Source organism: Stegastes partitus, unplaced genomic scaffold (genome assembly GCF_000690725.1).
Source record: "Stegastes partitus isolate 25-593 unplaced genomic scaffold, Stegastes_partitus-1.0.2 Scaffold2099, whole genome shotgun sequence".
NCBI classification, from domain to species: Eukaryota; Metazoa; Chordata; class Actinopteri; family Pomacentridae; genus Stegastes; species Stegastes partitus.
In genome coordinates, this window is record NW_007579830.1 from 55,231 (window position 1) to 82,225 (window position 26,995).

At 40.4% G+C, this 26,995-nt stretch overlaps 3 protein-coding genes across 5 annotated transcripts; 2 read left to right on the forward strand and 1 right to left on the reverse strand.

Moving 5' to 3' along the window:
• Positions 1-1,176: 1,176 nt before the first annotated feature.
• On the forward strand, positions 1,177-16,998 carry cblc (Cbl proto-oncogene C, E3 ubiquitin protein ligase). 3 transcript variants are annotated; one of them, XM_008303932.1, is made up of 14 exons: positions 1,177-1,342; positions 1,579-2,368; positions 8,149-8,295; positions 8,389-8,545; positions 8,830-8,951; positions 9,325-9,462; positions 9,549-9,636; positions 9,782-9,913; positions 11,906-12,088; positions 12,730-12,882; positions 13,092-13,138; positions 13,961-14,032; positions 14,183-14,238; positions 16,336-16,998. In XM_008303932.1, the coding sequence occupies exons 2-14, from the start codon at positions 1,842-1,844 to the stop codon at positions 16,464-16,466; spliced, it is 1,953 nt and encodes a 650-aa protein (XP_008302154.1). In that variant the 5' UTR covers positions 1,177-1,342; positions 1,579-1,841; the 3' UTR covers positions 16,467-16,998. The 3 variants fall into 3 exon arrangements, with proteins under 3 accessions (XP_008302154.1, XP_008302151.1, XP_008302155.1); XM_008303929.1 differs by having other exon boundaries at positions 1,177-2,368; XM_008303933.1 differs by having other exon boundaries at positions 1,177-2,368; positions 11,909-12,088.
• Positions 16,999-17,110: 112 nt separating this feature from the next.
• LOC103373925 (trypsin-like) lies at positions 17,111-19,379 on the reverse strand. Its single transcript, XM_008303935.1, has 6 exons — positions 19,321-19,379; positions 18,996-19,152; positions 18,051-18,149; positions 17,780-17,943; positions 17,555-17,694; positions 17,111-17,439 (listed from the first exon to the last, which is right to left on the reverse strand). Exons 1-6 carry the CDS (start codon positions 19,358-19,360, stop codon positions 17,287-17,289), a joined length of 753 nt encoding a protein of 250 aa, XP_008302157.1. The 5' UTR covers positions 19,361-19,379; the 3' UTR covers positions 17,111-17,286.
• Positions 19,380-20,429: 1,050 nt separating this feature from the next.
• LOC103373924 (trypsin-2-like) lies at positions 20,430-23,788 on the forward strand. The gene is made up of 5 exons (XM_008303934.1): positions 20,430-20,469; positions 20,571-20,724; positions 20,808-21,067; positions 23,131-23,267; positions 23,391-23,788. Exons 1-5 carry the CDS (start codon positions 20,430-20,432, stop codon positions 23,541-23,543), a joined length of 744 nt encoding a protein of 247 aa, XP_008302156.1. The 3' UTR covers positions 23,544-23,788.
• The last annotated feature ends 3,207 nt before the right edge of the window (positions 23,789-26,995 follow it).

Here is a 26,995-nt window from a genome sequence, read left to right on the forward strand (position 1 = left end):
TCAGGGAGGGGTTCAGGTAAGCACCTAAAAGCAAACACCACAGACAGGCAGGTGAAAGTAATTAAAACTTTAAACAAGACTCACTTGACAGGTTTAACAAAAACAGGCAGGGAGAGCAAACAAAAGACTGAAGGCCCAAGAAGAAGAAATCCCAACTATAAGTCCATATCGAAAGTCACTAATCTGCAATAAAATAAAAAAAAATCCAACACCAAAAACACAAACCTGATGAAGACTAGGAACAAATAGAGCACAGAGCAAAGGTCAGGCTAGAACACAGAACGTAGGTAAGAGGAGACAAAGTAGGCAGGTATCTGGAAGGAAAAGCAGGAGGCAAGGCAGCACAAACTAACAAAAACGAGGAAATTATACACTGAGAACTAACTGAGGAGACAAGCTGCAGATGAGACTACTAAGGGCAATCAAAAGAGGGAAACATACGAAGGGAGGAAAGTAAAAACACACAAAAAATAAATCAGGAAATAAACTAAAACCCACAGACCATGTCACATTTCTTAATTAACAACAAGCACCAAGTATTGCTGAGGCCAAAGGGGTTTTAAGTGTTGTAGGTATTTGATCATTAAAAAAAAACAAATTATTGGACAAAAAAATACTCGAAAGAAGAAGTGTAGTAGTTGCTGAAGCTTTTTACTTAAACTAACACAAAAACACCTCATGGTGGTGCTAGAGGAAAAGTCTGGTGCCGACTTAAGTAATTAGGGGGTATTGTACAATTAAGTCTGCACCAAGTTTCGGGGCAATCAGCAAAAAGGTTTTTAAAATATTACAACATGGGCCAAAGTGGTAGGCCTACTGACAGGTCGGCACAGAGGTGTCCTGCTTTTGTCAGATTTTGATGAAGTGTCCAATGAATTCATTCATATTTACAGTAAACTGTGATCTCTGCTGGCAGTCAGGGGAAGAAGATTCGACATTTGAGTTCATTTTCCAGCCATCCTGTCCGTTTGAAAGTAGTTTACCTGTTTGGATACCGAGTGTTGCTCAGAGGATACACTTAGCTTTCAGTCTTAGTAAACGTTCAGCTTTGAGTCCACACCTCTCTGTCTTCCTCCCTCCCATCTCTCTCTCTCTCTCTCTCTCTCTCTCTCTCTCTCTCTCTCTCTCTGCATGTCCGCCTGAGCAACAGAGCAAAGAAAACAAACCTGTTAGTCTGGCTGCAACCAGGAAACCAATCAAAAGGGTGAACCAAGGCGAAAGAGAGGGTGATCTCACGAGAGACAAAGAAGAAGCAGCAATGTTTCAGACAATGACAGAAAACATGTTTCCGCTGTGCTGAGAAAAGAGCATCAGCTCTGAGAATGTAGGACTGGACTAGTTGGTAAGCAGAACATAGTGTTTAACTGGGGGCAAAGTTATCAGGGTGGTGAGAAGTGAGCAGAGAAGTGAGTGGGATGGCAAAAGTGTGAACCGTTTTAAAGATTGTGTCAGAGTCAGACCTTCATTTCCTTTGTTTTAAGTGTTTTCTTGGTCTCTTCTGTTCAATTGTTTCCTTTGTGGAAATGTTTTAAAAATAGACTTTGTAACAGCCTTTTTCTTTTCTGCCTTTTTCTGAAGATCTGACACAAGACAGTGGCTTGTGGCGCTCGGCATCTTCGTATGATGCAAATGTGAATTTCACATGTTATCCAATGGCTGGATGATATAATGCTGTTGGACTGTTATTATGTGACCCAACAGTGGAAACTGTTTCAGGAGGATAACATGTGTTATTTTGAGATTAAGCAGAGGACTCACAAACGTCACTTAAGGACAGCAGATGTAAGTGTGAACAGTCGAAAATTTGAGCCACTGACAGTAGCTGCTCCCAATTTCTGCTTATGAACAAACCCAGATATTCAAAAACTGAGCTGTCACACCTCTTGACACAGCAGAAACTTGTGTTTTTTATCGTCACACCCACACACGTACTCAGACTGACATTTACAGTAGTTTTTGGTTCACTTCCCTTTCAAACACACAACATTGAAATGATGGCGGCAGCAGGTTTAGGAGTCTCCAAGAGCCCCAAACTGAGCTCCCAGCCTCCTACCGGTGGAGACCGGAGGCTGGTGGAAAAGACCCTCAAAAGACTGGATAAGCTCCATGAGCTGTGCGCTAACCCCCGGTTAGGCCTCAGGAACAGTCCCCCTTACCTGCCAGAGATAATATCTGAGACCTCGTCGCTGCTTACGCTGGTTTGGGAGCCCTACCAAGGCACTAAGGCGGGAGGCGGCAAGGTGCCCGGCGAAGACGAGGTCAAGTACTTGAGGGTCCACGTCAAGAACCTGCTGGATAAGACGGACAGGGCTGTCCTGCTGTTCAAGGAGGGACGGGAGAAAATATTTGAGGAGACATCAAGCTACAGGTAAGAGGCCCATGCTGACATGTACGTACACAAACACAAGTGAGCACGTGTTATAGAGGCAGTTTGGTTTGAAACAATGAATCACGTTGACACGTGCAGAGCTATGGTTTCTGTTCTTCAAGTGTTTCATTCTTACTGATTTTACATTTTCAAAAAGTTGAGAAGTCCTGCATTTATTCTTACAGTAATTCTGCATTTTGTCCTTTGTCTTTACGATAACAACATGCTGTCACTGCTTAATTATTTGGATTATCATAGAGAACATGTTTCACAATCCCTTCATTCTTTTTAGCTGCTTTTCACTAAAAGGGCTGGATCCAGTTTCATTAATGGGATTTTTTTCTTCTTCTCTCAGTCAGGACGAATTCTGTGAGTTTTGAACTGTTGGTTGGTTAGTTGTAGACATCACGTCGGACATTCCAGACATATAATAGGCTTTTTTAAAAAATGTTTTGGACACTTCATCAACTAAATGAATATATAATATAATTCTTATATTAGGAAAACAATTATTCCTAGCAGCCTGAAAATCACTTCTTTTTTTTTCACAAAGGTTGAATTGGTTTGGATATTTCTGCCACCACCCTACTGCAACAAATGGCTTTGAAAGGAATTTTATATTTGCATGATTATAGTATTACAACGTTATATTTAAAAGTGTAGAAACATATGCTTCCAGAAAGCCTCTCTGTATTTTCACAGATCATCCTGCCTTTATAGGAATTTCTCTGTCTAGTTCTGATGGAAGCTATTTGCAGTAAGGTTTGTGGATTACACAGAGTAATGGGAAGTCTTTCCTGGAAAAAGACTGTGCTTTTATTTTTATGTTGTTTTTACAATTTCACGATGTTTTGAATGGCACCACAAATAAACCTTCGCTCGGACAAATCTGAAAGAGGACACGCATCCCTCAAATTTCCGTCTCGTACTCAGGGCTCATGGCCTTTTTACTCTAGTACAAAAATCCAAACATAGTTATAACGGCCTGATTAGAAGGCAGAACCATAATTTAATATGTGACAATTACAATAGAAGTTTTGACCCCTCCTTGAAGTTTAAATCAGATGAACTGCACTAGCTCTACACCTTCTATAGAAACTGTAGCGTCTGTGGTTCCCAGAAGTTAAAAATAGGTTTCATTCACTAAAACGATCATGTTCTGTGAGTTTGCTCTTCGATTAAACACTTCTGAACAGCTAAATACGGTGACTTCATTTTATTTGGGGTACTGGCCACATTCTCTTGCTCCTGGTGGGAATACTAATGATGAGCTGGAAAAAGGGCCAAACCTGCACTTTTGTGATGCTAATATGGGAAAACTAGAAAAAGCAACAACATCCTTTGAATGTGAGCAGCTTGGGAGAGACTATCCAGCCTTGAATGCACATTTTCTCAGTTTCTGCACAGTTGTCTGTGTATGCTTCACAGGGGCAGCCCTGTACTCATATTACTGCGTCTGCTAACTGGCATGTGGCGTAAACACATGACATTTACTGGAAATTATCATGACATTATACAGCATGGGAGGGAAACGATCTGGGGGCAGTTTTAATGAAAGGTTTACTGTAAAAAGGGACAGTTTCAACAGACATGTCAGGGTAGAAAGGCTATTTTTCTGCCTTTTTCATTCTTTATTCTTCTGAAGACATGATGTTTGTTTAGACAATGAAAGCAGTTGCTACGTCATATTAAAAGCAGTATTCCCACTTGACGCCACAGGATTAGTGCAATCTGTCTCTAAAGTTTCGGCTGTAATGTGTCGCAACAGTATGATTGTAATTGTTTGAGTAATTCATTCCAATGCAGTTTTTTTTATCCCAAACTTTTTCCGTCACACTGCTGGTGTCAGTGAAACAGTTCATTGCATTAACATGTTTATGTGCATTTATTGAAAAAAATGTAATCTTATGTCAGCATCTGAAATAGGACAGAGTTTTTTTTTAGCAAAAAAAAATCTGATTGAAGATTAAACAATACATTTCACAGCGAGTTTCCACAGTTGCCAGATAAAGTCAATGGGAATATAAATCACAGCAACAATAATGTAGCTAAATACCAACTAACCACAAAAAGCCTGATAGCAACACATTCTGTTTATCTGAATCAAAATTATCTTCTTCCTCCTATATCTCGTTGCTCGGCTGGTAGAGGCGGCGGCTCTGAGTTCTAGTCCGTAGATTCCACTCTACATTGTACAGCACGCGCTTAATGCTCAAGTACTGTAACACACACTAGCTTCTATCAGACATTAACTGTCAGCAGAATCTAAAAAAGTCACTTTTTCAAGATTTATTGCGTCATTTATAAGAATCTTCTGCCTGTACAGCAGATGGCCTTTTTTCACCGCAGCAAGTCCTGCATGGGCAGCCATGTGGCAAATTCATATGGTGTTATGTGTGTTGTGGGTTAGATTTCATTGCGTATTGTGTAAATATCCTCTTTTGCGTTTTAAAAATGTGCTGTTATAATGTGCTCTTTCCTGTGGCTATTACTCAGACGTTAGCCAGTAAGCACATTACCACTTCATTTTCTGAAAATGCGGCACGTTGTGGGCTAAAATACTGCATAAAGTGTAATTTCTGGTCGGCTGTTACGTGAAGCTAAAAGCAGAACTGAGAAACAACTAATGGTGACGATGACAGAAACAGACAGTGGAAGATTTAACAGCTGGATTATTGTCTGACACACTGAGGGCTTTGACCTCGTCTGACAGGAATTTAAGAAAGACGTATGGAAATATACAAACTCACTCACACATACATCTAGAACTATCGCATGACAACATGAGGAACACACTGATGTTCATTTGCAAACTCACATCCATCCATCCATTATCTATACACCACTTAATCCTCACTAGAGTAGTGGGGGACAACCAAGCACACTCACATTCACACCTACAGACAATTTAGAATTACCAATTAACCTCAGCATGTTTTTGGACTGTGTGGGAGGAAGCCGGAGAACCCAGAGAGAACCCACGCTGCACGGGGAGAACATGGAAACTCCACGCAGAAAGATCCCGGGTGTCCTCATCAGGATGTGAACCGGCGACCTTCTTGCTGCCAGGCAACCGTGCTAACCACCTCTCCACCTTGCAGTCCAGCTAATAACATATATTTACTAAAATCTTTATTTCATCGCTGGTGGAGGAAATATTCAAACATGTCAGAGAAGTAATACCACACTGGAGAAAAATCCAAGGTTTGGGTTGGAAATGTTATTTAAGTAGAAGTACAGAAGTATTTGCAGCAAAATGTATTTAATAATGTGGCCGCTCTAGCTTCACACTGCACCATGTTTCATCACATGTTTTGTAAATGCTTTAAGTAGCTAACTATAGCTGTCAAACAAAGTGGAGCAGATTTATTGTACCCTCCCTCTGAACTATGGTGGAACAGAAGTGGCATGAAATGGAAATACTCACATCATCTACAAGTAGTGCAAATGTGTACTTCAGCGCATCGACTCTCTGACTCGGTTCCAAAAATTTTAAAACCTGGTTTCAACATTTTTGGGCCCAAAAGTGTTACCAAAACAAAACCAAAAAAAAAAAGATATTTCCTTAATTTGCAGCCTGTAGTTAGTTCTGAGTTATTTTGCCTTTTTTGTCATGTGACTGTCAGTTGCAGCTGAGCAACAGTTGTGCCGAGAATCTTTTGTTCTTTGCAGTAACAGGTTCGAGCTACTGATTAATTTTTTGGCATTTTTGAAAAAATAAAACATGTAGAATTATAAATTTATATCATCATGTTTGATGATTTCAAGCTTCGTTTTTATTTATTTTCCCGACACAACTGTGCATTATACATTCGTAGTACAAAGACAGCAGAAAAGCTACAAATCAAAGCGTTGTTTCTGTTCTTACAGTTTCAGCCAAAATCAAAAATTAGGTGAGTTTTTAAAAATAACATGCCTCTGTGGTTTTGGGGTTCATGGGGTTAAAAAATAATCGGTATTGTACTGTACTAGGGTGTGGCTGATGGATTTGAATATTAATTTCAATAAAAATGAGTGGCTCCTCTGCTGTTTTTGCAAAGAAACACGAGAATAAATCTTTGTGGATTTTAAGATGCAGAATTTGAGAAATATTTCTGTTGGGTTCTGATCTTGACACTAAATTAAAAGACAAAGAACCTACCAACCTTCCACTGTGTCTTATATATAAAAGGGGTTTTACGGTGCAAATGCCATATAACTATCTATAGATCATTTGTCAGTCTCACACAACTTGCTTTTTGCTGGTAGTGTAACTGTGTGAGCTCTTGGCCAGAGATAAAAGCGAACAATGTGCTTCTCATCAAGCTTTTTATTCTGTGCTGGTGAGCCGAGGTCACACTCTAACCATTTCTCATAATAGCTGGTTGAATTCCACTGTAAATGACAAACAGCTAAACAAAGGATCCGTGTTACGCAATGCATCGTCTGGGGGTCACTATTCTCTACAAAATGCTTTTTTTTCTTTTTTTCTTTAACGGGTGTGTTTAATTTTCACCACAACATTTTATCTATTTAGAATATTTTAAGGAGTGCTGCCGAGGCGAGAGATGTGGCTTACACATTTCCCCCTCTACTACGCATCTACTCTCTTGTCTTCAACACCACAGAGGTTGTTTTTTTTCTCCTTGAGGTGGAAAGTCTGTGACCGTTTTTGCCGCTATCAAGTGTAATGCCATAACAATGGCTTTACTTTAGTCGTGCTATTTTGTCATTCATTCCTATTACATTAGTCCAATAGAGTAAAATAGGCTGTAGTATTTGACAATACATAGAGAGAAGTATTAAGTCTTGTTTTGTTTATCACTTGAATATTTGACCTTTACAGCAAGTGGGAGACATTGTGCTGAGTCATTAGCAAAACCTGGATTCTAGCTTTTTTAATATTTAGAGGTAAATATGCTGGATAAAGTTAGCTTGATGTTTTTCATATAATAGAAATATGTTATTCATTTAACACCACTTTACACAACACATATCATCGCTAACAGTTCACACCATATTGAGCCCTTATTGCCGTCAAACAACTGGTGTTTCTGGTTTAAATAGATTCTGATGTAGTGCGTTTGAAGTCTGAATCTATTTCCAGTGTGAGATCACCGGTTGCACTGAGCTGCAGTGTTGGCAGAGACGCATATCTAAAAACCTGTTGCCTCAAAGATGGAATATGTGCACAGCAATTGTCTAAAAATAAAAGTTACAAGACCCCACAAGAGCCGAGAAAGATTAGCGACACTGTTAAAGACTGGCCTCAAGTGACACAATAGCCATTGGAACGTTTTGTGGTATTTACACACAAGTACGCTTGCAGACTGCATCCTGTTTGCGAGCTGGACGACATGTTGCGTGCGTTTGTTATGTGTGTGTGTGTTTCTGTGGAAAGTATCAGCAATGCTTCAGTAGTGCTCGCTTCGACTGACAACAGAGCAGTAGGTTATCAGATCTACGACAGATTCACACACCGATACTGTACATTAATGTAAAATATACGTCATCGATCGGGATAATAGATTTCAGTTGTCACACAAGTAGAGCGCCAATGATAAATATGAGATTTAATAATTGAGACTAAACACTATTCTGCAGATCTAAGCTCTTCCAGACGTGGGCTACAGTTTCAGGCAGATGATTTCTTTGCTCACAGGATGATTTTACACACTTGTATGGGAGCGCAAACTGGTAAACAAACACTATGGGGATGAAAACACTGACATTTCAGAGCAAATGACACCTCCTTCTGTTCCTGCCGCTACAACTGAAAGTCTGCTGTCTTTCACCCGCAGGAGGAATTTGACCAAACTGTCCTTGCTGTTCAGTCACATGCTGTGGGAGCTAAAGGCCATGTTTCCGGAGGGCTGCTTTCAGGGTAGCACCTACAGGGTGACTAAGACAGAAGCGGCTGAGTTTTGGAAGCATTCGTTCGGCAGCGAGTGAGTGTGGGAAAAGAAAAAGTTTTTAATTCGATTTTTTTTTTGGTCTGCTTTGTGTGTGTCCAACCAAATGTTTGCGATGTGTTCCGACAGGTGCATAGTGCTGTGGAATAGGTTTAAAGAGCAGCTGCGAAGTGTGCATTCATTTGAGGAGGGGATGGAGTCCATGGCTCTGAAATCAACTGTTGATCTCACCTGTAATGATCACATCTCGATCTTTGAGTTTGACATCTTCACTAGATTGTTTCAGGTAAGAGGAGCATTTTAGGAATATTTTTATTGCCTGCTAGTTTAGCACAAAGACTGGACAAGGGGAAAACAGTTAGTTCTGTCTGAAAGTGAGAAAATACCCTTTAGCGGCAGATTAAGTGCCACACTATTTCTTCACTGGAACCAGAAACTTGGTGGAGTCTCCACTGCTTAGAAAACACAAAACAGGATGATGCCACTGTTTCTGACAACAACAAAAAAGTATTTATTATCAAATTTAAGGTCATCTCCTCTCCTCTCTTCTCCTCTCATTTCCTTTTTCAGCCCTGGAAGTCACTTATAAGGAACTGGAACCAGCTTGCAGTGACGCATCCAGGCTACATGGCCTTCCTCACCTATGACCAGGTTGTAGCTCGTCTGGAACACTACTTGCACAAACCTGGGAGGTGAGAATGAGAACAGCAAAAGCAAAGCTGATTACTTCAAACATATTCGAAAAAGCTGCGAAAACTCCAAACTTAATTTAGTACTTTTATGTTTACATTTAGCAACCCAGTTATTTTTTATTACTCGAACTAATTCCTATGTTAGATTCATTTATAAGACATTCTGTAGACGAACAAAAGGCTCAACGTGTCACACCGTGCTGTAGCATCGATATTATGGCAACAATTTGAGGAATTTAATTCAACTTTTGTGCACAAACAGATTTAAAAAAAGACCAAAAATGCTACTGACAAAATAAAAGAGTTTCCAGTGACTGAGCTTCATTGTCTACATTTATTTCAGTTTGATTCACGTAGTCTCTAATCTCTCCAGCTACATCTTTCGTCTGAGCTGCACAAGAATGGGCCAGTGGGCCATCGGCCACGTGACCATGGAAGGCGGCATCGTCCAGACCATTCCTCAGAACACACCTCTCTACCAGGCGCTCGTTCAAGGCTTCAAGGAGGGCTGGTTAGGACGAACACATGCAGTTTTCTCATGAATTTTATCTTTACTCGTGTGTTTTCTCTAAGTGCCGTGCGTTTGTGTGCCTGCAGCTACCTGTACCCGGATGGCCGTGACGTGAACCCCGACCTGACGAGCCTGTTTGAACCTGCCCACAGAGGCAAAGTCAAAGTCACAGAAGTAAGCAAGGGCACTTTACACCTGCTTCTCAATTTGCGAGTGGACTGCCAGCAGCACCTTGAAGCATTACTGAGACGAAACACAGAGCATATCCTGAGACGTTCTCTGTTCTGTCTTGTCTCTCTGACTAACCAACACCAAACAGGAACAGTATGAGCTTTACTGTGAGATCGGCAGCACCTTCCAGCTGTGTAAGATCTGCGCAGAGAGGGATAAAGACATTCGAATCCAACCCTGTGGGCATTTTCTGTGCCAACCCTGTCTCACCGGCTGGCAGGTATGAACCCCCATCCACTCACGGAAAGTTGCCGAATGTGTCTCCATCTAAAATGACAGACCCATCTTCAGCTACACTGTGCTGACACGCTGAACTGAGTCGGGCTGTTTCTGCAGCCGATGCTGTGTGCTCAGTGGAGTGAAGCTGTTTAGGTTGGCTAAACTGATTTATTTATGGTGATGGTTTGGGTGTTGGTCAGTGAACCACCACAGTGACAATGCTAGTTATTTGAATGTGGTCTAGACTTGATGTCAAAAATAAGCTTTGTGTTCTCATGCAAAAATCTTATTAAAATGTGGAATTGCCAGAAAAAATTAGTTGTGCAAAACGTTGCTAAAAAAAAAAAGAAAGAAGTGAACTATGAAGCAAGGCTAACTGTAGAAGATAACTCTGCCTTTATGAAGGTATGATTGTCATATCCCACTTCATTTTTTACTGAAGACATGGTATGTGTCAACCTTGCTGAAAGATTTTATGAATTGTGTTCTAACTCTACCGGTTTCTGAGGCCATGAAAGAAGCTGTGGAGCCACTCGCACACTGTCTGAAAATCAATTTTGTATCACATATGAGATCATGTAGTTTGATACACTGCTGAAAAAAAGACCTTAAAGCTCTTAAGGTGAAGCAATGGGATTCTGATCCAATACACCTTTTGTCAAATTCAAATCAGGTCGTGTGTGTGTGTGTGTGTGTGTGTGTGTGTGTGTGTGTGTGTGGGTGTGTGTGTGTGTGTGTGTCGTCTCAAGGCAGTTCACACTGTAAAGGAGCAATAGGAGTGCTATGGCATGATCCCCTCACACTGATTACAGATGCTGTCAGTATTTAACTGTCAATAGAGGAATACAGTCGGACTTGTAGCCTGTCCCAAATACAACACACATACATAATATCATATATATGGTGGTCTTTCAATAACATGATTACCTTTGACAAATTGTAGATGCCACAAAGATCCAAAAGTCTGTCAGCAAATCAACATTTAGTCGTCATGTGGACAGAATATCCTGCACATGCCTCATTTTTTACTCCTGCAGCGGGGCTTCCCCGACTTCCTACTTCCTGTTTAAAGCACAGAGTGACAGTTGAGATATCCAACCACGGCTGTCAAAGTTCGGATCCATGATCTGACGGCATCGCTCAGTCAGCCTGCCTCCTCCTTATACGCAGGAGGTGTTTGAGTCTTGCAAAGGTGCAAACCATGTCCTGACATTTGGCATAGGACTTCCTGTGTGAGCTCAGCCTCACATCCTCCTCAAATTGTATTGGCCACATTCACGTAGACAAAAAAAGTGTGCGTGTGAGAGTCTGAGAGAGAGAGAGATGAAAAGAAAACTAGATAAGCTTTGTGAATGTTAGACCACAATATAAAAGTTGTAGCTTAGTTTAGATTGTGGTCAAGCAAACTTCACCATTGACATTTGCACTGCAGTACAACTGCATTTGAATGTGTGGTGAAAATAATTCTTAAACTTTGAACTAAAATACGATTTCAAATATATTTGCACACAATTGCAGCAGAATTTGAAACACACCAGCTTAACAATGTGTTCTCCCCCAAGCAGTGTGAGGCACATAAAAGAGTTTTGAACAGGTGAAAATAATTGGCCTGTTCCGATATATACCGATATATCACTTATGTGCGAAACGAGATAATGATGTAGAAATGGAAACAATCTTAACAACCATGCCAATAACCTCAGTGGTCGCACATGTATGTGATATGTGGTTATCAGAGTGTGCAGAAACACAAAGCCCGTGCACTGCAGCAATAAAACCACAATCTGCAGCATTTGTTGAACACTTTTTCCACCTTCTTCATCTTCTGACAAACTAGTGACCTCTTTGAAGTCGAGTTCAACATATTCCGCTAGATATAGTTCAAGTGACGTGAAAGCTGCTCTCCTGACAAAAAGAGTAACAATGGGTCTTCCCATTCATAGAGTTTTTTTTCCATTACTCTGCCCATGACGGGTTTTTGATAATAATCTAGCAGAAGTCCGCTGGCCACACCTGCCCATACTGCCGCTGCGACATCAGAGGAACGGAGTCGGTCCTCATCGAGCCCTACCTGCCGGGCAGTTTGCAGTGGGAGGAGGGGGTTGACGATGACGGCGAGGAGGACGACCATGAGGACATTGAACTGATGATAAAGGAAATGGCTGCCTTGAAGAAGGTGCGTGAATTTCTTTCTAGAGTCACTTTTGCTTTCTTTAATTTTAGCCATGCAAGCAGATGGAAATGTCAGCCTGGTGTCCACCACATTGTTCCAGGCTGAAATAGCGCATCAGCCTTGGAATGGATTTCCATTAAACTTGTGGCCCCCAGATGAATAAACGTAATGACTTTAGTGATATCCTATTCTTTTCAATTAAGTGTTTCTCGCAGGCCAAAGTTTTTCATGTACTTGGTCAAATATCCATCTTCTTGAATGATTACCAGGAGATTTGGGGCTGACATTTCTGATTCCCAAATGATCCTGCAAACCTTTTTGATCACCGCATCATTAGGTCGAAATTCAATTTATCCTTTTGTCTTTGATTTATGAAAAACATAATACCTGGACTACCAATGACATTGTTTCGTAGCAACCACTAAATCTTTGAATGCTCTCTCTCAAAGCACCCTTGTGTGGAAATACAGCCTCCTAAAGTCACTGGTGTACACTCTTTTGTCATTGTTTGTCTCTCTCCGTTACCCCAGTACATGCTTGTTGCTTCATGACTTATCACAGATTTCTATATTAAAACCTTGCTACCTTTTTTAATCCTCTCCTGCCAAATGTTCACCACTTTCCGATTACTTTTTGTCCAACAGTTCTCAAGCTTGGAGTACCAGTTTCCCAGCTCTCACATCAGCGCTCCACCTCTGCCCCCTAAAAACAGCACAACCCCACGCTGTCCATCTCCCCACAGCCAGTATCACACATCTGAAACCAGCACGCCGGCCAAACACGCCCACTCTCGCTCTGTAAGTTTCCACAAACACTCGGGCTACTCGCACAATGTTGCCGTTTCGGCAGCTCGACGATGTGACATGTTGATTTCATCCAGTCCTTTAGACGCTAAAGTCTTAAGCAGTGCGATTCTACGCACAGCAGACTGGTCTAATGTTTTGTCAATATGTGTGCTAACTGACGCCCAGACACTCACTGTGGCCTGTTTCCTCTCATCTTGCAGGCTCACGGCAGCCATGAACCACGCAGGCACAAACAAGAAACAAAAAGGTGAGAACCTGCTTGATATAGAACAGTAAAGGAGAACAATTTCTGTTGTTCTCCACCTTGTATACTGCAAAGAATTTAAATTTGGCCACGCTATTCTTGCTACTGAAGTAAGTAATATAGTAGAAGTACAGTAGTATTTATTTTTATTTTTATTTTATTTTATTTTATTTTATTTTATTTTATTTTATTTTATTTTATTTTATTTTATTTTATTTTTATTTTTATTTTACTTTATTTTACTTTATTTTACTATTTTATTATAATTATTTCTTTTATTGTCTTTCTTTACTTGGCAAAAGCAAAACAAACAACAATAACAAAATATAAATAAATACAAAAACAACTGTAAAATTGTACATATGGAAATCTTTGTATTGTGTTCTTTTTTCCTGCTTTTTTTTTTACTTCTTATTTTTATTTTTATTTCATTTTTTTGTACATTCTTCTATAATTATTTATTTTGTGCTATATACTGTGATAAAACAATTTCCCTTGTGCATCAATAGAGGTTATCTCAGTCTAAGTCTAACAATCTCGACATTTTAACTTCATTTATATTGAGTTCCAGTTTTCTTTAAAATAAATAAGAAACCCAGTTTACCTCTGATAACTATGAAAAGACCGAACATGTCGTTTTGTAAATGGCACTAATTGTGCAGGTTTTCATGTTGAGTTGGTGTCATTTTGTACTGTAATATTCTTTTTGATAAGTAAATAAAAATCATTACTTTATGCCGTAGTCACACATTCATACATAGGACAACATCTATACATGAACTGCACTTCAAATCTTATAAAACATGCTTTTCCTTTTCCACTCAGGGGCCAGGGGAAGGCTGCATACAGCGAAGACGAAGACAGCTTTGGCCTGAGAGCGCACAGTCTGTCTCAAAGGTTTGATTGTCAGCTGTCAAGTTTTTCATCTGAGACTTTATGTATATAGTGTGGTAATGGACAGGAACTTTATTCTGTGATCCAGTTGTTCATGCATAGCAGCTCACTCACCTTTTTTTTTGCATTTCTGTTTCCAATTCTGTTTGACAGTGCTGAATACCTGAGAGAAGCACCGTTTCCTTCCTCTTCTCAGACGGCTGTCTCCAGTAAGTCATGGCATGTTATAACCTTGTGTCCTGAACTGTGTGCATGTCGAGTCAAAATGAAATTAGACTTTTCTCCAGCATTCAGAGGATCTGATCCTAAGAAATGTATCTCGTAAACCGCTGCTGTGCTTTTCCTATAGAAAGCCATGAAACAATCTCTCAATAGGTACAAATGAACAGCATATTTAAATCAACCAATAATGATGCCTGGACAGCTGGTAATGAAAGTATATAAAAATACTGAAATAGTATTTTCAAAACTGTGTGTTTCTTTTCATTCTGTTATACAAATGGAAGTGAATGGGGTTATTGGCTAATGAAATACACGAGGCTCTCCTGCAACAGGTGACTCCAGAGTAGGATTGGGTCCTTTATTGTCTGGAATTGTCTGATATGTTATCTTATTAAGCTTTACTTGTGTTCCTTCCTAAAATCTTTAAATGTCATTATGCAAAAGACATTCGTCAGATGTTCAACATATCAGAAAAACACAGGTGGAACATGTTAGTGGTGGCTTCGTTTCAGCAGTTGTTGTAATGCAGGACAGCAGGTGACACCCTTCTTGGATAAGTCAAGATTATTGTTCTGAAAAATCACTAATGCACTGTAGTTTCTATTTATATTCAAATCAATAACCCAAAATAGACCTTTTTCATGGCAGACATATGGAAACCGTACACATTAAACCCTCATATTTAAATGATGTCCCCTGGAAAGTGATTGAGGGCTTGCAATAGTATGAATTTGCACAATGGATCACATTACCTAGACCAGTGGTTCTCAAACTGGGGGTCGGGACCCCCATGGGAGTCCCAAGATAATTTCAGGGGGTCGCCACATCACTGTAAAAAAAAAAAAAATAAATAAAAATAAAGCGTACATTTATCAAATAAATTTGTATTAGGGCTGTCAAAATTAAAAGTGTATACTTCTTCCCGCTCCTTTTTCAGACTTGTTAATATTATGATTTGCTTATGCGATATTATTATTCTTTTTTTTAAAGCTCTTTCTTAAATTATTTTCTTTTGCTTTTAATTTTTTTCCCCCTTTCATTTGTTTGAAATAAATTCAATTCATTCATTTAAAAGAAAATTAACGTGTTAATGTAAAGAGATTAATCTGTGGAATTAACACATTAATTTTTAACAATAATGCATGAACAACAAAGTAATTACTCATGCCATATTAAAAATTCAAATTGAGAGGTAACGAACACAAACTTGTGTTATCTTGGGGGTCGTGGCTCAAAAAGTTTGAGAACCACTGACCTAGACGATGCTGTTGACATGTTTCATAGTATTGTTGGTTTGGGATATTACTATTATTTTACTTTCTGAAAAACTTCCTCCACAGCCAAAGCAAGTCATATATGGCTTTCAGCTCTAAACAGTTGTGGCTACGACTAGCTAGTGAGCTATGTGTTTATACTTAGATGCAAAGTTTCTTTTTGCAATGTTGGGCTTAGCTGCTCCTTCTATTCTCGTCAATTTTATTTACTTGTTTTATCCTTTTCTTATGTTTCCTGTGGTAACCCCCATGTTTAAACTCATAACACTATGAGGTGTGGGTGTAATTTCCTCACACAAAGTCTGCAGAACTGTGGACTCATAGAAAGTGTGCATAAAAGGCTCAAAATCTCTGCAAGAAAAGCTGTTGCAGACTTGACAATTTAAGAGTGTGACAGCCCTCACACATTTAGCATAAATGACTCTCAAAGTCTGAGTCCAGAAGTGCGCTCGCTGAGATTGGACCTTTGACTTGTCACAGCGGTCAAAGCCTAGAGGTGTTATTTTATTTTGTTATTCCACTTTGAGTAAGTTTTGCTTTTGTGCATGCTTGTTTTATTTGAACAGCTTACACTTAGTAGAGTTGAAGCCCCATTAATCCCACTTTCCTCCTGTGATAAACCAAAGTGTCTGCTGTGGGAGAAGGTCTATTAACTACTAATCTCATGCTGGAAGTCATTCGATCAGAGGAGTGTTATTGCTTATCACAAACTGAGTATTATCCAGTGTCCTTAATGTAGCATGACGTAGACTTTTGGACCGCTCATGTGAATTGTACCTTTTAGTACGACTTGTTTCTATGATTGTGCAGATGACGTAGCGTGGATCGGACCCTCCAGCCCGGTCAAAGAGAGAAGAAGACGTAAGGAGGAGGAAAGGAGAGCCGGGCTCAGAAAAGACAAATATGGCCTCGGAGAGATGACGAGAACAATGTCGTCCTGAGTTACAAACACAAAACTCTTCAACAAGTGAAATATAACGATGGTATTAAATATATTTGTTCAGGAAATCAGCCTTCAGTGGACATAAAAGAATAGTTTTTGCTCTCGTACTTAACTGTAAATGACCATGTGTCTCCTGCACTGCTGAAAATGAAAGGAGTGGGTGGGACTGAGAGAAAATGTGCCCACTGTGGCCTCCTGCAGTTCAATAATCACACTGCCATTATCATTACGGTGGTAGCTCAGGTACTAAACAGCATCTCTCACACTGTCCTTTTGAAAAATTAAAACAATTACAGAATCTCTTTTTAAAAGTAGAAAGACTTGACATGTTACAATGCAATACTGTGGACAGATGAAGTGGCCCAACCACATTCCTAGAATTAATTTATAAAACTATAGAAAATTCTACCTCATCAGTTAACATATTGCATGAATTTGTCCTTGTAAATATGTCCTGTGATTCCTGTACTGCTTTATCGAGCGGTCTTATATATATATATATCAAACAAATAAACATTCCTGAGCTTTAACTTTTGTGTGATGTTTTTTTTTTTTATGGACATCAAAGTGTGAACAGACGAATGAGAAGTGAATATTTACCAGGAGGTTTCATTTGTTTATTTCAATTTCTGGCACTTGTGTTAAGTCTGTATGTATGAGGGAGAAAAGCTGCAAAAGGGGACAAGAAATAATAATGGAGGTATCAATGAAAAGGCTGGGGGAAAAGTTAAGGGAAAATAAGAATTAGTGCTTATATACTACGAGGGAACCGAGGGTGATCGACTAGGGGACGGGAGGGGAAAAGATGAAACGTTTCCTCAGGGGTAAGCTGCCAGAGTGTCTTCAATCCAGTAGAGGAACTCGCACACTTTGACGTAGACGCCTGGGTAGTTGGGCTGAGCGCATCCCTGACCCCATGACACCAGGCCGTGCACTTCTCCAACACACACCAGAGGGCTGCCAGAGTCACCCTGGAAATCACAGAGAGAGCGAGTGTGAGCAAGCACACATTTCATCATTGCACACATGCCGAGGCGTGGGTAGAGTTTTGCTCTTCGTCGGAGTTTAAACTCCTGTAAAACGTACGTTGCATACGCCTCTGCCTCCGTCCATGTGTCCGGCACACATCATTCTGCGTGTGATCATGCCAGGATAGGCGTTCTCACAATCCTGATCATCCACGACGGGCACGTCCAAACACTGCAGACGGTAGGGCATGAACGAGTCTGTAACAACCAGAGATTCAGGAGACATGTATTTATATAGTCTAGCATTGAGAGCGTAATGAGCATTACACTATTAGCAACCCACCTTCGCCATCCGGGGCCATGTTTCCCCATCCAGACACAGAGCAAGGGAGTCCTCCCATTGGGCACCCGGTGGGCAATGGGATGGGTGCTACTGTCTCGGTCACCTCCACAGGGTGGAAGAGCTTGATCAGCATGATATCAAAATCAAGAGTCTGGTAGTCGTAACTGCAAACAGAGAAATGTAAGTTTAATGTAAGTAACTAATCATATAATCATTAGATTGTGCAAAGGGAACAACATTTTCAGACAGGATGGATCCATTTTAGACTCACTCAGGGTGCCAGATAATGGTATCAGTCTTCATGAGCTGCTCTGTGCCCTCAAACACTCGCACATCATGTTCTCCCAGCATGATCTGCATGGCATAGGGGCTGAGAGAAGAAACAAAATAAACTCAAAACATTTAGCAAGCAGGAAAAAAAATACACAATTACATCCATCCATCCATTATCTATACACCGCTTAATCCTCACTAGGGTCATGGGGGGCTGGAGTCTATCCCAGCCGACTCAGGGTGAAGGCAGGGGACACCCTGGACAGGTCACCAGTCTATCACAGGGCTACACTTAGAGACAGAGACTCACATTCACACCTACAGACAATTTAGAATCACCAATTAACCTTAACATGTTTTTGGACTGTGTGGGAGGAAGCTGGAGAACCCAGAGCGAACCCACGCTGCACGGGGAGAACATGCAAACTCCACGCAGAAAGATCCCAGGTGTCCTCACCAGGACGCGAACCGGCGACCTTCTTGCTGCAAGGCAACAGTGCTAACCACCACACCAGCTTGTAGCCCACAATTACATTACTTTATTTATTTATTATTATTATTAGTAGTAGTAGTAATAGTAGTAGTAGTAGTAGTCGTAGTCGTAGTAGTAATAGTAGTAGTAGTAGTCGTCTTAGTAGTAGCAGTAGTAGTAGTAGTAGCAGTAGTAGTAGTAGTAGCAGTAGTAGTAGTAGTAGTACCAACCAAACAATCAGTCTCATGTTCTTCATGCTATTTCAGACCAAACAGATGTCCTTTACATGTGGTCCCAGACTATAAAGCATCCGTCTTCTATCAACAGATGCTTTTTTTTTTAACCTTAAATGAACTTATACATTAAATCAAGCAAGATTATTAACAAAGAATATGAAATACCTCTGCAGAAAGACGGAACAATGTATATGTTATTTGAAAGCAAGCCTTATCCCATCAGTTGCATACTTACTTGTACCAACAGTGGGCAACAGAGAGCACCCACTGCCTGTTGATGAGCACACCACCACAAAAGTGGTAGCCATAGTTGAGGGAGGCCATGTATGGACGAGAGTTAGGCTCACACTCCTGCCCACCAATGATCCTGCCATTTTCACGGGGAACTGCCACTTCAAGAAAGATAAGAAGAGGTCAATATTAAGAATGTGTTTCAAACTTAACCACAGCGTTCCATCACATTTTTAAGATCTTTGACTTTACAGCAGTGTCTTCTAGTGTGTATGTAAGCATATGTATATTTGCATCCTGCTCCCTGTGTGTGTTTTCTGTGTCTTTACCCGCAGCTCCAACCGTCAGCAGCAGAGCCAGAAGTCTCATAGTGTCTGGTGGATGATCAGAAAACACCTGGACATGACCCGGTTCATATTTATATCCCACCAACCTGCTCTGCTCAGCCTATTCCACCCTCCCCTCGCTCGTTTTTCTTGATTCCGTTCGAGCGTTCACACTACATTCATACCCCTTGACACCATGTGAAAACTATTCCCTTATCAAGCCTGCCCTCAATTTTTTTATTTGTCCCCTTCTGGCCCCATCACAGCACACCCCCTGAGGTTATGTCATCTATGCAGTCTGTCAAGGTTTCCACACATTTATCACCTGCTTGTGATTCCCCTTATAGGTCAATCATTATTGGCTACAGCATGCAAACAGTGAGGATAATAAAACAATATTCTCTCAGGCATACGAACAAAAAGAGGCTAATTTCAGCAGCAGATTGCCGTCAAAACATCTTGTGACCTAATTTTAGCAAAAGAAATTTAAAAAAACAAGATACGTGACTGTGCTGTTGTTTTCCTGTCTTGTCGCTTGCCCTTGAATAAAAGCCAAAGAAGGTGAGAAAGAAACCATCTGCGGTCTCAGACGCAGAAAAATAAAGCGACATGCTGCGTGTGCAGTTTTCCTATTTTTGTGTCAGACAATTATTAATAGTCTTTCAGCTCAAACAAATGTGTTGAATCATTATGCTTTTTCGAATTCTACTCATATCTAATAACGTAATATGACTTGTTTTAGTCATGCTGTACTGTGGTTTTTGCTTTAAAAATAAAAAAAAAGAGTCACATGTATATCATCAGTGTTTGTGATATTTCTTTGGTATTCCTTCGAACCGCCTCTTCGAAGACTTTCTCTCTTTTGCCTTTCTGCATCTGACACCAAAGCAAATACAAAATATGTTAAGATAAAATATCAAAAAACAAAAAAAAAGCCCAGAGTTGCATTTTAAGGCAGGGATGAGGGCGGGAGGAATGGACAGGAGTGTCAAGGTGAGTGGGAAGGTGTGCAGGGGGGAGGGATACATGGAAGGTCACAGACAAGCTATAAATGCAGTCAATAAGTCATTCACACCTAGTCAGGTTGTGGGACGCTTTAAGTCAGCCACAAGATGATTGGCCTGATTGTTTTTGTGTTCCTGGGTGCTGCAGGTATAGAACATCTGCAGTGTGTACAAAGGTTTTAGTATATTAAAAAAAAGAATTTTAACTATGAAAACTATACGCATTTTTGTGTTTTCTTTGTGCCGCAGCTGCAGCCCCTTTGGATGACAAGATTGTGGGAGGCTACGAGTGTTCCCGTCACTCTCAACCCTGGCAGGTGTCTATCAATATCGGCTACCACTTCTGCGGCGGCTCCCTCATTAACGACCAGTGGGTCGTCTCTGCTGCTCACTGCTGGCAAAAGTTTGTATTACTTTCTTGAATTCAAACTATCTGAATGAACTGTCTGGTGTAAGAGAGCTATAACCATTTCATATCTTTTCCAGCCCCTATATACTGCTGGCCATCTTGGGTGACCACCACATCTGGGAATTCGAGGGCACAGAACAATACATGTCAGTGGATGCCATCTACTGGCATGAGAGTTATGATTACCAGACCCTAGACTATGACATCATGTTGATGAAACTGGCGCATCCTGTCACTTTTAACGACTATGTCAAACCTGTCGCCCTGCCCAAAGCCTGCCCCACACCTGGGGACATGTGCATGGTCTCTGGATGGGGGAACATCTACACTGATCAAGGTGAGGTGCTACATCTTTTCAAATACAGTCGACGTCAAATGTATTCACCAGTGGCGGCTGACCAGATAAAAAGTAGTTCTCAAACACAATATTAAATTCGAATTAATTATAACTACATAATAATACAATTAATAATAACGTTTATATTATTTTGCCATATTAACAATATCTGTATTATTAACAGATTCAAAATAAGTCTTCACTGCGTGTTCACTAGTTTAACACTTCCTGGATGCGGGGCGCGGCCACATGAGTGTGTATGTAGCTCGAAAAACTTTTCGTGATCATGTGACCTCAGCCCGGGCTCTGATTGGCAGCTGCAGACTTTCTCACGGGGCACAGCTCGGTGCGTCCCAGACCCGTCCACTTTTGCTGTAAGCAATTAATTTTGTCTTTATTTGCGTTTGTCTTCTGTGGTTGGAAATCAAAACTATCCTTTGACATTCTTACGACTGTGTTTTAAATACATATCTAACACCGTCACACGGCCTTTCCCGTGTGTCCCCTGAATTGATGAACGTGATGGTCATGAAGCTGCATGAGTGTCGCTGTAGCTGCCACAGGAAGCTGCTGTGTTAGCCACAGTGGTGGAAAGTAGGACCTTTATGACTTAGGGTGTACTGCGGTATTTACACCTAAAAATGAGGTCATGGAAAACAGAGCGCACGTAGAAAAGACTGTGTGTAGAATACATATAACTCAGTTTAACCTCGGACAAATTAGAACGCCCTAGTTTATTATTTTTAAACACATTTTTGGTCACACACCTGTCTGGTCACACCACAGCCACCAACAGCATCTACCACAGCCTGCTATGTGGGGCGTTCAGGGAGCATCAGTAATTTGTAGTGTCTATCGATAAGAAAATGTTCAGAAAGTCGTATGTTTTGCCTTTGACCAGGTGGGAGGTGCTACCAGTGAAAAAGTGATGATAAAAATATCCTCCAAAGGTAGAACATTTGCATTCCTGTAAATAGCTGTGCCTGATGTTACTCATATTGTCATTTCTGATTTTGATTCATACCCTTCCATTGAAGAAAAGGCAAAATTCACAAAAGTCACTCAAATAACTAGAGACTGAAAAAAGTAATAATAAATAAAAAATGTGCTTAATTATAATTTAGTGAAACAAGACATTGCTTTCGAATTGTGGTCGAAATGAATCATTTAAAAAAACAAATAAAACTGTACCAGACAAATTAGAGCACTTTGCTGATGAGCAGTGAACCAAAACACCTGTCAACAGGTGCAGAAGTCTAACTGAGAGTTACAGAAAACACTTGATAGCAGTGATTGGCTCAAAGGGTTGTTCAACAAAATATTAGTTTACGGGTCCCTTCATGCTTGTTTGTTTTTTGGTGTTTGGTTTGGGTTTTTTAATATTTCTGTTGAACCTCAATTCAAAAGCAATGTCATGATTTTCATTACATTTTTTATTTTTAATTACTTTTGTCAATTTCAACTTATTTCAGTGACAGCTGGTTTTTCCTTCTATAATGGGAGGGTATGAATACATTTGAGGACGACTGTAAATACTAAACATTTTCCCACTTCTTCAGCCAAAGAGATATGTTAGGATCACAGAAAGAAAGAAATTGTCCCAAATTATGACACTCATGTCCACAGATTGAACACATGAACACATTTTAACAAAAGCCTTTGAGTGCTGACATACATTCATTTGTCAGCAGTTGTTGTGCTCTAAAACTGCATTTACTACAGTTTTTTGTTTGTTTGTTTTTGCACAAGACATATTCTTTTTTTTTTTAATGAATGACTGAAGCTATTGTTAGCTTTACCAGACTCACTCTTTTTGCACAATCATGCATGTTCATGTGAGTGGATCTTCACCTTGATGGGAAACCTTTTGTGTTGACTCAATAATCCTTTAACAACAATTACAGCATCCATTTATCACTATTTTGAGAAACCAGTTGTGGCTGCCATGCAAAAGTGACATTGTAGAGATCTATAGGGACTCTCTGAGACGCTCACTTAAGGTAAAATGTTAATGATGCTGCTCTGCACTAATTTTGTTTTTTCTTTCTTGCTCTTATCTGCAGTGTTCAACCCATTTAACCTTCAGTGTGTTGAAGTCCCCATTCTGTCCCACAAAGAATGTGATAGCTCCTACCCCGGCCAGATCACCGACCGCATGGTGTGTGCTGGATACCTGGAGGGAGGCAAGGATGCTTGTCAGGTATTTCTACACAATTACACAGCTCAAGGAAAATTAGTGGTCTGTGAAAGTGTTCAAAATATTTAATGAGACGAAGGAATGAATGAACCCTTCCATTTTTTCCTCTTCCTCTCTCCTGCCCAGGGTGACTCTGGTGGCCCTCTTGTGTGTAATGACGAGCTGCAGGGAATTGTCTCTTGGGGCCAGGGCTGTGCTCAGCCTAACTACCCCGGCGTCTACACCAAAGTCTGTTCTGTGCTGCCCTGGATCGAGTACATTCTTGGCGCATACAGCTAGACTGTGATCTCCTATCAGAGAACGACATGAGAGAGGGGGAACCAGAGAGAGAGAGAGAGACTGAAATTGAAGGAGACAGCGACAGGAGGTGGTTGTGGGTAGTGTCTGTCAGAAAGACAAAAAAAAAAAAAAAAAAACAGCAGGAGAAGAGATAAGAGAGAGCCACAAGGAAAACTAGAGAGAGAGAGAGAAATGTAAGAAGTGAAGGCACGATCAATAAAATCTACAATGTTGTGATGCATCAATGTGTGTGTAAGTGTTTGCAGTATTGTTGCTGCTCTTAGCAATTTCCTGAATATATCAAATTTCTGATATCTTCACTAAAACATACTACATGTCAGTGGACTACAATAATCCATGACAGTGCATTAGTCTGCAAACAAATCCAACACATTGTGTCTGAATAAGGGTTTTCTTTGACTGATATCACCAAACAATCACTCCAGAAGAGTTTCTTAAAAGTTAGATAAACAAATTGCTGCTTTAATCTGCAGCGGCTGCATGATGTTTAGTATTCAAGAGCTGCATGTATAGTATTAGGCTTTTGCCAGTATTTTACCTTTGTTGGAGAACACAGACACTGGGCCATTTTGATTTTCTGTCTGTTCAGTACAAAATGCATTAGACACTTGGAAAGCAAGGGCACAGATATTGCAACATCCCATTTATCACTGTCAGTACACTACGTAAGTTGGAAAAGGAGTTAGACTTACACTGAAATCTGTCCACTGAGTTCCATTAAAAATCTCCGTCCTAATTCCCGTCTTTAACAAAAATCTGGTGGCAGAAACACTTGCAGGAAAATGTTAGTTAAATATTCAGAGAAAGGTCCCCCTTGTAATCTGTCGAGGGTTTTGCCGCTTGAGAGTCATGTGATTGACATGTTGTTCCTTCCGTTTTTACATACGACAAAAAAAAACTGATTGTCTTTCCCTTTATTCCTGCGGCTCTTAAATGAGCACGTTTTAAAGAGTTGCATTTTATAAAGCACATGTTGTGTGTTTTGGGATTCTTTTAGTTGGGTTTCGTTTTTGATCATAAGGACCTTCCCAAACCTGACACTGTTTGGAACACGTGTGAGAGATATAGTTTCCTAATCTGATAAATGAATGGATTTACATAATACAGTCGTGACTCAATAATCCGGCACTAAATGTAAAACCTTCTTTTATGTCGGATTGTCAAGACGGAGGTCAAGACACAAGGAGGGCTTGATGCTTGAAGGGTCATTTGTTGTTAATATTCATTGTTCATAGTTGTTATAACAACCAGTAGGACTGGTCCGAACAGCACTTTCTGGTCTCTGGATATTCAGACCCAATTAATGATGAATATGTCACGGTTTTGCCAAACATAGGCTCGAATGCAAACAAATGACTCGACCACCAAGCAGTTGAAATAAATGAATATTTATTCACAAATACAAATGTGAATGTGAACCAAAGTATCAAACTAACCAGCAATATAAACTACCGCTAACGAATACTTACTATAGGGGAATTTACTAAAACATCCTCTAAAGGACAACGAACTAAATTTACAAATTAATGATCAAACCTAAAACTACTTCTAATGGTTGAGTAGACGAGAGATAGGGTAAACTACAAGACCGAATGCAAGGGAGGGGGAGCCGGAGGAGCCGGAGGTGGACCAGATGACTTCAGCGGAGGGACATGGAGGATATGGAAAGCTGGAGCCAGAAGAATCCAATGGTGAGGAGTCAGGGATGAATAGCGGATCACAAAGGCAGCGAGCGTGACAAAAGTGGGTTTTACAACAATCTGGTGTCAACTTGTGGCTTGCTGGCGTCTTAAATACAGGATGCAGGTCTGAGAGTGAATGGCAAGCCACGCCTTGCCGCAGCTGGAGCAATTGGCTGATTGTGATTCAGGACACCTGGTCACCGTCCCTCTGGCTTGATGCACAGAAAAAAATACCAAAAATGCTCCACTAGGTGGCGCCAAAGGCGGAGGTCATGTCAGAATATCCGAATATTCGGCACAGTCGGGGGACCACTTTCTGTCACCAAACGTGTCATCTCTGGACGTAGCATGACAGCCTTGCTTTTCATCAAGTGTGTTGGCCCTCCATTGAAAGTGTTCAAACCAGATGTCTATGTCAGGTCTTGGCTTCAAAGCCATTGTCTAGCTAATGATCCAAAAGCAAGAGCCTGGAAAATTTATTACAAAAAACATGATTATGAAAATCTTTGGAAACTTCTGTGAGTTAGGGGAGAACTGGGTAGGCAGCTAGTGAAAAAAACGAAAAATTAACCAATTTAACTTTCCCAATTTGGCCTATGAAGCCAACCAACCCAAAGTTAAAAAAAATCTCAGGTGTTGGTGTATTTTTGTAAATCTTTGATATTAATTTTCAAATTTTGCAAATTCTTTCAACGAGTTCATTCAATTTTTTTGCATTTGAATGAAACTGAACTTGACCTGACTTGAGAGGATTCAGTTTCATTTGCAGTTTTTGTGAGGTTTTGTTTCACACTTCAGTAGATGAATTACCAAATGATCTCAAAGTACCATGAGTAGGAAATTGCACTTGAACCCAGTAAGAAAAGTGGTCCTCTGCATTTACTTCTTACTGCGTAGGAGCAGTGATAGCAATGCCAGCCTGGGGACTGACTCCAATTCTGAGGTATGTTGGTCAAGATCACTTACAGGAGAATCTGACATATAACATCCATGCCATATATGTTGTTTTAGGATAGTGAAATAATGATCTTTGAGCTTTAACAAAAATTTTTAAAAAGGGTATTGTTTCATATCATATGCACTGTCGTCAATATCCATCCCAAAAAATAAAATCCCCATCCCCAATACCATCCCCCCTAAAATTTTTTTACAACTCGACTACTGCGGCTCAGTGCACTTTCGTTACCTGATCGACTGCAGATTTTGTTGAATACTTCGAGGATGCGGTCAACAGAAAGATTCCCCCCAAGCTCATCCTACGCCATGCTGCAGGCCCGACACACACACACACACACACACACACACACACACAGACTAAGGTGAGCACGCACTAAAACCACTCCCATCTTCGTGTGCAAAGTGCGTGCACATACACACACACAGCCCATTCACAAAAACCAGGGAAACCCACTTGCCCCCTGTATGGCTCCTACAGCAAGGTTTGTTAAGGGTTGGATCATCGAGTCACGACTGTATAACAAAATATAATGTTATAATTTAGGTTATAATAACACAGCAATGTGCCGACGTAAATTTTATTTCAGTAAAAGGCATGCACAATATTTGTACATAGAATAAATAAAAATCAAATGACAATTATTTAACAATATCTTAAGGAGTCGTTACATCCATACAGTCTTACGGTTACAACTGGTCGTTTGAGGGAAAACATAACGCTGATGTGGCCCGTGATGAAAATGAGTTTGACACCCCTGGTTTAGAACGATATCCATTCAGAAGAATGGCGTT

Excerpts from the sequence above, each read along its gene's own strand:
- cblc (XM_008303929.1), top strand. The coding sequence starts at position 1,842 with ATGAACAAACCCAGATATTCAAAAACTGAGCTGTCACACCTCTTGACA. Across the intron at positions 13,139-13,960 it reads CACAAACAAGAAACAAAAAG|GGGCCAGGGGAAGGCTGCAT; the intron begins GTGAGAACCTGC and ends TTTTCCACTCAG. Across the intron at positions 14,239-16,335 it reads TTCTCAGACGGCTGTCTCCA|ATGACGTAGCGTGGATCGGA; the intron begins GTAAGTCATGGC and ends ATGATTGTGCAG.
- LOC103373924 (XM_008303934.1), top strand. The coding sequence starts at position 20,430 with ATGATTGGCCTGATTGTTTTTGTGTTCCTGGGTGCTGCAG. Across the intron at positions 20,725-20,807 it reads GCTGCTCACTGCTGGCAAAA|CCCCTATATACTGCTGGCCA; the intron begins GTTTGTATTACT and ends TATCTTTTCCAG. Across the intron at positions 23,268-23,390 it reads GAGGCAAGGATGCTTGTCAG|GGTGACTCTGGTGGCCCTCT; the intron begins GTATTTCTACAC and ends TCTCCTGCCCAG.
- LOC103373925 (XM_008303935.1), bottom strand. The coding sequence starts at position 19,360 with ATGAGACTTCTGGCTCTGCTGCTGACGGTTGGAGCTGCGG. Across the intron at positions 19,153-19,320 it reads GCTGACGGTTGGAGCTGCGG|TGGCAGTTCCCCGTGAAAAT; the intron begins GTAAAGACACAG and ends TCTTTCTTGAAG. Across the intron at positions 18,150-18,995 it reads GTTGCCCACTGTTGGTACAA|CCCCTATGCCATGCAGATCA; the intron begins GTAAGTATGCAA and ends TTCTTCTCTCAG.